At 34.6% G+C, this 11,305-nt stretch overlaps 1 protein-coding gene across 1 annotated transcript in view; it reads right to left on the reverse strand.

Moving 5' to 3' along the window:
* Positions 1 to 11,305, reverse strand: part of IBTK (inhibitor of Bruton agammaglobulinemia tyrosine kinase) — a 77,809-nt gene that overhangs the window by 37,590 nt on the left and 28,914 nt on the right. The window contains exons 10-16 of the mRNA XM_011950287.1: positions 10,701 to 10,878; positions 8,818 to 8,992; positions 6,988 to 7,590; positions 5,673 to 5,759; positions 4,457 to 4,539; positions 4,330 to 4,367; positions 3,771 to 3,867 (exon numbers count right to left, since the gene is read on the reverse strand). Coding sequence (XP_011805677.1) covers positions 3,771 to 3,867; positions 4,330 to 4,367; positions 4,457 to 4,539; positions 5,673 to 5,759; positions 6,988 to 7,590; positions 8,818 to 8,992; positions 10,701 to 10,878 — 1,261 coding nt within the window. The remainder of the gene's footprint in view (positions 1 to 3,770; positions 3,868 to 4,329; positions 4,368 to 4,456; positions 4,540 to 5,672; positions 5,760 to 6,987; positions 7,591 to 8,817; positions 8,993 to 10,700; positions 10,879 to 11,305) is intronic.

Consider the following 11,305-nt stretch of genomic DNA (forward strand, 5'->3'; position numbering starts at 1 on the left):
CTTTCGAACTCTCACCCTGGAAATTAGGAAATAAATTTGACACCATCTTTATTCTTCAAGGTTTTATGACATTTCAATAAAAATATTACACTTCAAATTGGAAAGGCATATGTAAAACCATCTCCATTTGCAGATGACATGATCTTGCATATAGAAAATCCTAAGGAATCCACTAAAAAAACTACTAGAATTAGTGAACAAGTTCAGCAAGGTTGTAGGATGTAAGATCAACATACAAAAATCAATTGTAATTCTAAATACCAGCAAAGGACAATCCAAAAATAAAATTTAAAAAAGTTCCATTTAAAATAGCATTAAAAAATCTTAATAATTTTTAACTAAGAGCAAGGTTTGTACACTGAAAACTACATAAATCATTAAAAGAAATTAAAGACAAATAAATAGACTTAAATAAATGGAAAGAGAGATAGTGTTAATGGATTATAAGACTTAAATATTAAAATGGCAATAATCCCCAAGCTGATCTACAAATTGAATGTGATTCGTATTAAAATCCCAGCTGCCTCTATTGCAGAAATTGGCAAACTAATCCTAAAATTCACATGAAAATTCAAGAAACCCAAAATAGCCAATACAATCTTGAAATAGCAGAACATAGTAAGAAAACATACATTTCCCAATTTCACAACTTACAACAGAGCAATGGTAATCAAGATAGTGCTATACTGGCATAAACAGAGTTCATTGAAATAGAATTGAAGAGTACAGAAATAAAACTTTAAATTTATTGTCAGCTGATTTTTGACAACGGTGCTAAAACAATTTAATGGGAAAACAAATGTATTTTCAACAAATGGTACTAAAAAAATAGGACATACAGATGTAAAAGAATAAACTTGAACCCATACCTCACAACAAATGCAAAAATTAATATGAATGGTGGTTACTAGAGGTCAGGGGATTAGGGTAATGGAGAGATACTGGTCAAAGAGTACAAAATTACAGTTATAAGATGAATGAATAGGATGTAGAGACCTTATATACAGCATGGTGACTACACTGATACTAATGTACTGCATACTTGAGATTTGCTGAAAGACTAGATCTCAAGTACTCTCGCCACAAAAAAAAAAAGGTAACTATGTGAGGTGATGGATATGGTAATTAGCTTGATTGTGGTAATTATCTCTCTATATATAAATAGATATTATATATATATCTCAAAGCATCATGTTATACACTGTGACTATACATAATTTTTACTTGTTAATTACACCTTAATAAGACTGGGGGGGGAAATTAACTCAAAATGGACCAAAGACCTACATGTGAGAGAGAACTATAAAACTCTTAGGAGAAAACATATAGGGTAATCATCATGACCTTGGATTTGACAATGAATTTCTAGATATGACACCAAAAACATGAGTAACAAGTCAACATAGATAATTTGGATATCATCAAATGCCTGTAATCCCAGCACTTTGGGAGGCTGAGGCAGGAGGATCACTTGAGCCAGGAGTTCCAGACCAGCCTGGGCAATATAGGGAGGCTCTGTCTCTACAAAAACTGTTTACAAATTAACCAGGCATGGTGGTGCACAGCTGTAGTCCCAGTTACTTGGGAGGCTGAGGTGGGAAGGATCACTTGAGCTCAGGAGGCCAATGCTGCAGTGAGCCGTGACCATGCCACTGCACTCCAGCTTGGCCAACGGAGTAAGACCCTGTCTCAAAAATAAAATAAAAATAAAAGTTTTTGTGTTTTAAAGGACACTTTATCAAGGAAATGAAAACAATTAGAGGAGAGAAAACATTCGCAAATCATATATCCCATAAGGGACTAATATCCAGAATATACAAAGAACTCTTGCAACGTCTTAAAAAAACAAATAATTGAGAAAAAAAGTGTTCAAACGATGTGAGTATGTATCCAAAGAAGACATGCGAATGACCAAAAAGCATATGAAAAGATGTTCAACATCACGAGTCATTACTGAAATATAAATTTAAAAAAACCACAATGTTGTATAACTTCACACCCATTAGGATGGCTATAATAAAAAAGGTTGATATTAGTAAGTGTTGGCAAGGATGTGGAGAAACTGGAACCCTCACAATGTCAGTGGTAAAGTTAAATGGTACAGCTAGCCACTGTGCAGTTTGGCAGTTCCTAAAAAATTAAACATATGACCCAGCATTTCCACTTCTAGGTATATGGCCAAGAGAAATGAAAACATAGGCCCACACAAAAACTTAGGCATGAGTGTTCACAGCAGCATGATTCCTAATAGACAAGAGGTAAAAACAACCACAATATCCATCAACTGAAGAATAAATGTGTTATATCCACATAATAAATATTACTTGGCAATAAAAAAGAATGAAGTGTTGGTACCTGCTACAACACGGAAAAAATATTAAAACACCGTACTTAAGTAAAATGAGTTAAATACGAAAGGCCGCATGTTGTTTGATTATATTTATATGAAATGTCCAGAATAGGCAAATCCATAGAGACAGAAAACATAATAGGCATTTTCTAGGGACTGGGGATGAGAGAGAGTGGAAAGTGTCTGCTAATGGGTACAAGGCATCTTTCTGGGGTGATGAAAATGTTCTAGAATTATACAGTGATGATAGTTGCACAAATTTGTAAACATACTAAAAACTACTTATTGTATTCTTTAAAAGTATAAGTTTTACCATGCAAATAATTTCTCGATTTTTAAAAAGAAATGAAAGAAGTAGAGAAAAACATACCATGTCTCAGTTATCTTACTCTTAAGTATACAAATCTTCAGAAATCTTGTCCTCAGTTAAACTCTATCTCCTTTACAAGACTACCCAGATTTCCTAGGCAGACTCAGAAGCTAGCTTCTTAAAAAATGTACCAGCTTTTTAGAGAATTACTCTGTTGGATTATATTTGTTTTCTATACGCTTGTCTTCTCCACTAGATTGAGTTTCTTGAATATAGAAAAAGGTCTATTCACTTTTTTATAATCCCCAATATACAGCTGGGGTTAAACAAACTAATGGAATATGACAGAACATCCAGTACCACTCCGATGACTAAACATACCTTCTAACTAAAAGTTAGTGTTTTGCCTAACAAAGTATATAAATGACCTCTCTTCATAAATTTTGGTACAATTTTTAATCTGTTTCTTTCAACATGTGTAACCACAAAGGGGAAAAACAAGTAAGAAAGAACTTACGTAAGTATTTGTCAAAACTATCCCTGTTGTCAATTCATTCATCTCCATCATAGAAGTAGTTGGAAATTGAACTGCTAAATCTAATTTCAACCATTACATACAATTCCTTTTTTTTTTTTTAATGAAACGCTTCACAAATTTGCATGTCATCCTTGTACAGGGACCACGTAATCTCTGTATCATTCCAGTTTTAGTATACTTGCCGCCGAAGTGAGCACTAATTCTCAAAGAGTTCATTTTCACATGGGTATTGAAAACCTTCTTTTTCTGCTCCTTTACTATTAGCAATCATTCCTATTGCTTATTCTAAATTAAGCCTTTATTGGCCAGGCATACTGGCTCACGCTATAATCCTAGCACTTTGGAAGACTGAGATGGAATAATCCCTTGAGCCTAGGAGTTTGAGACCAGCCTGGGCAACATAACAAGACCCTGGTCTCCACAAATAATAAAAAATAAATTAAATATTTTAAAAATAAAATAAATTAAGCTTTATTGATGGCTTTTGTTCATCAGAAATTAAGATTCATGTTGATTTTACCATTATTCCATTATATCTGAAGTATCTACAATGTCCTAACTCTTATTAATACCTTTTATCACCACAGCTTCATCAGTATAGAGGTAGTCCAAAATAACTTTTAATATATCAGAATGTATTGGCATTTCCAGAGCTGCACAACTGGAAGCCTAAATAAAATAAGACAAAATAAAGTAAAATAATTCATTGTAAACAATAAAATATTACATTCTAATTTGGGTTATTGGTACAAAACACTCTGAACAGGAAATCACATCAAATGCAAAAGAACATAAAATTTATAAAACACATGGCCAAAATAATATTAAATTTAATTTTAAAACATAACATGAAAAAGGAACAAAAAATTCAGAAAACAAGAAACACAGTGGTGTTCCTAGTACATTTCTAAATAATAATGGGGAAATTTTTATTTAAGTAGCTTCTTGGCAATAATTTTAAATTCTAAGAGTTGCTATTTTCCAGCAGCCTCAAGCATAAATAAAGTTTAATATAAATGAAAAACTGAACTAAAATATCAAGTTCTGATTTTGAATTTCTTTACTACATAATTTCCACAAAATATAAAGAAACATAGTTACCAACGTAGGCGCATTTTACTTAAATCTTACCTCAATCCATGAGCTACTCAGCATACTATGAAAATATTCTAAAAGGAAAAAAAAAAAGTTCAATGCAATAAGAATAGTGAAACAATAATAGAGCAAATAAATTAGCAGCTTTAAAAAGTACACCTACCAAGTCTAGCACAAAGAACACATTTATGACAAGGAAATTCCTTTCCATCCACTGATTTCATGGTCACGTCACACAGAAATGAACTGGAAGAAAATGTTTAATTGAAGCAAGTGCAATTTCTTTACATATTTAATGAAAAAGATTATAGGATTTGGCTTAACTTTCGATTTTCTTTTAAAGGTGGCAGAGAATAAATAACTTGCAGGAATACATACAATAAAATACTTCCTCTTCTTCCACCTTAGGGAAAATAAGGGCCTTAAAGACAGTATTTGAAAAGGGAGTCAAATACAAATATTCAAAAAGTATTTTTCTGATTTTCCTTTTTTTCTAATTTCAGACAAACTGTTAATAATACTAAGTGATATCATATTTAAGTCTCTGTAATTCACTTATTTGTAGTAGCTAATCTGGGCCAACCACAGTTGAAACAACTCCACAGTTTATCCTTCTCCAAAACCTTTCCACTTACACAGAAAGTATGAATAGCTAAAAGCAAAACTTTTTTTCTTTGAGACGGAGTCTTGTTCTGCCACCCAGGCTGGAGTGCAATGGCGCAATCTTGGCTCACTGCAACCTCCGCCTCCCAAGTCCAAGCAACTCTCCTGCCTCAGCCTCCCGAGTAGCAGGGATCACAGGCACTCGCCACTATGCCTGGCTAATTTTTGTATTTTCTTAGTAGAGACAGGGTTTCACCATGTTAATCAGGCTGGTCTCAAACTCCTGACCTCAGGTGATCCACCCGTCTCGGCCCCATCAAAGGGCTGAGATTACAGGCGTGAGCCACCACACCAGGCCCTAAAAAAAAAACTTTTTAACAATATATTTAGAATAGTATATTTATTATTAAACATTTTTATACTAAAGGAAATAATCATAATGATGAAGAGATATAATTAATTTGGTTTCGGGGCTCACAACATTTCCTAACTATAACAAGGCACAAAATTCAGGCAAGAAAAAATAAAAATTAAAAGTTCCTCTCTCTATTAGAAAGTCATCAGAAAGAAAAAGCTCCTTTGATGTCTTCAGCAGTTAATATTTTATCAATTTACTTCAACAGCTCTCCAACATTTCCAGAAATGCAGAATATTAGAAAAGGTAAGAGGGTATCTACCTATACATTTTGCTTCATATGTGGGTAAGCAGAGATCTATTTCCACACTTCAGTGCCAAAATCTAGAGATGAAATGTTAATCTTCCTTTCCTTACTTACCATTTTTTCTGACTCAGCTTCAGTTTATTACCAGTTTTCTTGGCAATAACATTAATTTTTTCATTTTCAAATCTGACTCCATCTAACCTATCAAGGAAAGATAAAAATTAACAACTGATATATGTAATTCCCTTACAAAAATAAACATACAAAAAATCCAACAAATTAGCTTACACCTAAATACTATATCCTAAAGTATCTCAACAAACCCCTACTCTGAGATAAAGAAGTATCATACTTTTCCTTCCATTTTAGTTAGAATTCAAAATAGATTAAATATTACTGACAAAAGACAAACAAAGCCATAGCACAAAGTTTTTCTTTTTTTTTTGAGACGAAGTCTCACTGTGTCACCCAGGCTGGAGTGCGGTGGTGTGATCTCAGCTCACTGCAACCTCCACCTCCCAGGTTCACGTGAATCTCCTCCCTCAGCCTCCCCAGTAACTGGGACCACAGGCATTCACCACCACGCGGGGCTAATTTTTGTAATTTTTTGTAGAGATGGGTTTTGCCATGTCGGCCAGGCTGGTCTCAAACTCCTGACCTCAGGTGATCTGCCCACCTCAGCCTCCCAAAGTGCTGGGATTACAGGCGTGAGCCACTGCACCTGGCCCCTTCATTACTTCTAAACAGAAAACATGATACACCCCCCTCCTCTGTTCCCACCCTACAACTAAGGTTTAACTGCCACAAGCAACATAAATACCTTAAAATAAGAGAGAATTTCAAATAATCTGATTCATAATATGATACTATGGTGTTAGGCAATTTAAATATGACAAAACCATACCAACAATATGAGGTAAATATTATCTTTCCCATTTCTTATATTAAGAAACTGAGGTAAAAGAAAGAAAATTGTCCCAGCCAGGAATAATAAAGCTAAGAGACATGTATGTCTAACTTGAAAGACCTTTCCAGCATACCACACTGCCTGCCACTCCAGATCCCTGTTACATACACAAACCAGAGTTCAAACTCACCAACAGCTTTCCCATCCATTAATGTAATCCAACCAAACCAGAGTTCAAACCCAACAACAGCTTTCCCATCCATTAATGTAATCCAAGAAGTCCCAGAGATAGCTCTGCCAGCAAATGTAGGAAAGACACATCTACATACCTCCCCCAAAAAAGGAGGGGTAGGGAGAAAGAGAGAGAGAAGAAGAGGAGGGGAAAGAGAAGAGAAGGGGATGGAACAAGTGAGAGGTGACTGCGGGAGGGGAAAGAAAAGAAAAGCAAGGAAAAAAGGGTGGGAAATTTTTTAAAGGAGGACTGAATGACGTACAGGAACAGATATAAAGGAGAAATCATACCTACTACTCAAATTACTGAAGCCAAATTTCTTTGCAACAGTTTGCAACATTCTTACAGGATCATCTCCCCTAATATTTTTTCCTTTTTTACAAGATTTAGGTTTGCTCTTCTGCCTTTCACTAACTGTTTGAGCTTGATTACTTTTGTAAACTTCAAATGCAGACTTCTGGTTATCATCTTCATGGAAATTCACTTCATTAAAATGAGAATTCAGAGTTCCCTGATATTCTTCTGGGTTTTTGTTTAAGTGTATTCTTGGTTTGAAGCCATGAGTTAAAAAGTCACAAGTATCTGTGTATATAAATTGTAAAAGGTATTCAAACATGTCAGGATGAACCTTCTCTACCACAAAGAGATGGCACCCTGCAGAATCTTCATCTTTCCGGTAAATATCTGTAAATTCTGAAGTATTACCATCTGAAAGAAACAATTTCTGAAAAAAATCAGAACGCACTGCCAAAACATATTTGTGTGCAGGGAAGAGTCTATTGCCAACTTGAAATGTCACATCATGAATGCTGTCCATTTCATCTGTTTCCCTCAACAGTTTGCCAAACTCTTCAAAAAAGGATGATGAGGACACAGCTGGAATTTCATAAAGGCTAGAAACAAGATAAAAACAAATTATGCTTAAAAAAAAAATGAAGGAAATCCTTTTCCATACCTAGCCAATTTTCCTTTAAAATGCAATTTTTTAAACAGTATTTAGAAAATTTTAAATTTGGCATTTCCTAAAATACAGGAATATTGCACAAAGCCCTAGATACTGTATCATCCTTTAATGTTTTCTATTCCTTTTTATATTTATATTCTATTCTTCTCTCAAATTAAAATGGTAAGAACTAAGTTGTCCGTATCCCTGGTTCTTACAGTACTATGGGAATGCAATTACGCCGTCCCAACCAACATTTCACCCTTCTCAGTAGGAAGACCAACCCTCCTGTGGTTTGCTTTGGATTGACAAGTTTCTCAGGAGATGAGACTTTCAATGCTAAAACTGGGGCAGGCCTGGGCAAACCAGGATGGATGATCACCCTACTTGCAGAATTTCCTCCCTCTTCAACAGTACCCTTGATGTTTATCTTAATCTGATACCTCTCTGCTAATGTGACTTAGTAGATTTGCACTGGGATTTACAGACGGCGCCACAACACTTCTTTTGCCAATTCTCATCATATTCAAGGGTCAGAAATTTTTGCAAACTGCCTAAGAAATATTTATAATACATTTTTCAGAATCTGAGAACCTAGGGTACATCATAAAGTATGAAAGACAAGTCAGGCGGGGTGCGCTGGCTCATACCTGTAATCCTAGCACTATGGGAGGCCGAGGCTGGCGGATCACCTGAGGTCAGGTGGTAAAGACTAGCCTGGCCAACATGGCGAAACCCCATCTCTACTAAAAATACAAAAATTAGCTGGGTTTGGTGGCAGGCACCTGTAATCCCAACTACTTGGGAGACTGAGGCAGGAGAATCGCTTCAATCTGAGAGGTAGAGGTTAGAGTGAGCCAAGATTGTGCCACTGCACTCTAGCCTGGGCAACAGAGTAAGACTCCGTCTTAAAAAAAATAAAAAATAAAAAAAAAACTTTGCGAGTGAATGTATAGATATTTTCAATAAATGTCAGTTTACAAACTAAAGGAAACATTCATCACTCTGAGGATAACAAATTCTACCTCTGGATTACCCTGTAGACATGATTACGTCTAAGGTCTCCATAGATCTTGGCAACAGCTCTTCAATCAAATTTGCACCAGGAGCTACTGAAAACAAGAAAATTCAGTGATTGTTCCTTCTAAAAAGTGAAATTTAATATATACAAGTATACCTTGTTTTAGGATCTGACTGCAGGATTGCAAAGTTGCATCCACTTGGATCTGTGCTGACACTAACGGCTCTATGTGCAAAGGTAAGTTTCTCAAGTCGAATTCTTTCATACACACTATTTATATCAGAGACATAAGACACATCTGATGAGGAATTGTGAAGGTTTGATAAAATCTCTGTTAAAAAAAATAAACTACCATTAATCAAGGCTTTACCGAAACCACTAAAATGATTGAGAAGTAAATGGAATAGAAAAGCAGTTAGAAAACTATGGGAATCTTTTTCATATATACTCAGTGTTTTTGAAGAACTACATCCTCTTTTCAACACATTTTGCACTGAATATATTGGTTGTATTATACAAGAAATTTTTGGTGGATCGATTCTAAATTATCCATGATTCCATCTCTTTCAACAAACACATCCTCCATATTGCAACCGAAGTTACCTTTCTAAAAAGCAAATCTAGTGTCATACTAGCTTTTAAAATCCTTCAACTTATACTTCCTGTTGCCCAAAGGGAAAAAAAATTCTTCAACTTGGATTAAAAATATAAAAATCTAGTATCTTCATAATCTGCTTGTTTGTTTGCTTCCTCCCTTTCTCTTCCCCCTTTCTTGCATGTATTCAGAAAATATGTGAGTGACCAAACAGTGCTACTGTGGTATCATCAGTCTGGTGATATAGTAGTGAAGAAGACAGACATGTTCCTGGTCTCATAGAGTACACAGTCTAGCAGGGAAGATAGACATTACACAAATGATTATATCATTGCAAGTAAAATCAAGGTTATGAAGGCAAAGGATACAGTGCTTCTACAAAGATATGAAATTTACATGAATGAAATGATTCTGGCTGTAGTGTGAAGAATGTTTAAGGTAAACAAAGAATAGATATAAAGAGGCCATTTAAGGAATTACTGTAAATCCAGGAAAAGAATTAAAAGATGATATAGACTAGGTTGTAGCAATGAATCTGTAAAAAAGTGGAAAGATAAAAGAAACATTTGAGAAAGAGAACAAAACTTGATGACTGATTAATTCTAGCGTAAGGGAAATCTGAGTGTCAAAGATAATAATTTACTGAAATAGAAAACAGAGAAGCAGAAGTTGGAGCATGAGATCATGAATTCAGTTTCAGATCACTAAATATGACTGACACACTTCTAAAGACTTCCATAAGTTGAACATATGTTCTGGTTACTCTCACAAATTAATTCATTTTAGTCATATGGGGCTTTACTAATCTTCCTCTGACACTCAGTCATTCCAATTTCTATGCTCGCAAGAAACTTACTATGTGGATATTAACATTAGTCTCAGTGAACTGCAAGTATTTATATACATGTCTATTGCCCCTACAAGCCTATGAGTGCCTCAGAATAGAGGCCCATTTTACATATTTTTGCATCTTTAAAATTTTCCCCTATATCTGGCACATAGTAAATATATATTAAATGTTTATAGACTTGAATAATCTATAAAGAAACAAAATAAATACAACTAAATCATTAAATTTTACGAAGGTCATTTCTCTGTGGCTTTATGATTTTGAAGAACATGTTTATAATTTTCTGAGTAATTATAAACATTACTGATTTGGTTTTGGCACACGATAGCTGAGTTATTCATACAACAGGTGATTTAATGAGTGACCACAATGTGCCAGGAAATATGCCAAAGGCTAAGGATATAGAAGAATATTCATGGCCCTTGCCATCACTAACCTTACACTATAGTTGGAAGCAGGCATTAAAAAAACTAATCACAAAGATAAATACATAAAGGTAAAACCTAATAATACTTGTCAGTTGAACCTAATACTTGTCAAATTAAAGGATAATTGAAAGGTACTTTTACGTATTGTTCACATATATGAACTGACCTTTCTTTTCAGAACTCTTTCTTTTTTCTTCAAACCATCTCCCTCTAAATCCTTCTCCATCTTGCGTAACAAACAGAACTTCATTTTTATTTAAAGCAATATCAGAAATGAAGACCTGACGTGGATAGGCCCATCGACACTGCTTCATATAACTGTTGACTGATCTCCAGCAAAACACCTAAAACAAAACCAAATCACATTGAAATATAAAGCAAGGAGCATTTGAACAACCAAAACCTTAAATCAAGATATCAAGAGACAATGCTGTTAAAATAAAAGCTCTCATTAGTATGTTTCAATGTTCATTCTTCCACAGAAAAGACAAATACTATAATAAAAATCAAATATTTTAAAGAAATATCTTTCAGAAAAGTATATTAAGCAAGCCTGAAGCATTAGAAATTATTTCAAAGGCACTCCTAAGAAGCAGCAATTTCCAGTATTACTTGTTCGGGGCAAACTGATCTGCTACAATGCTAAAGAAAAACAAAATCTTAAAGCTACAACTTACAAGTCAGACTTCCTGTAGTACTATCTCTTTACAAGAAGAATGATCCCCCTACGAAAATCCAAACTTTACTCTCAAGAAAAAAGTAAATGTATGC

Source organism: Colobus angolensis, unplaced genomic scaffold (genome assembly GCF_000951035.1).
Source record: "Colobus angolensis palliatus isolate OR3802 unplaced genomic scaffold, Cang.pa_1.0 Scaffold304, whole genome shotgun sequence".
NCBI classification, from domain to species: Eukaryota; Metazoa; Chordata; class Mammalia; order Primates; family Cercopithecidae; genus Colobus; species Colobus angolensis.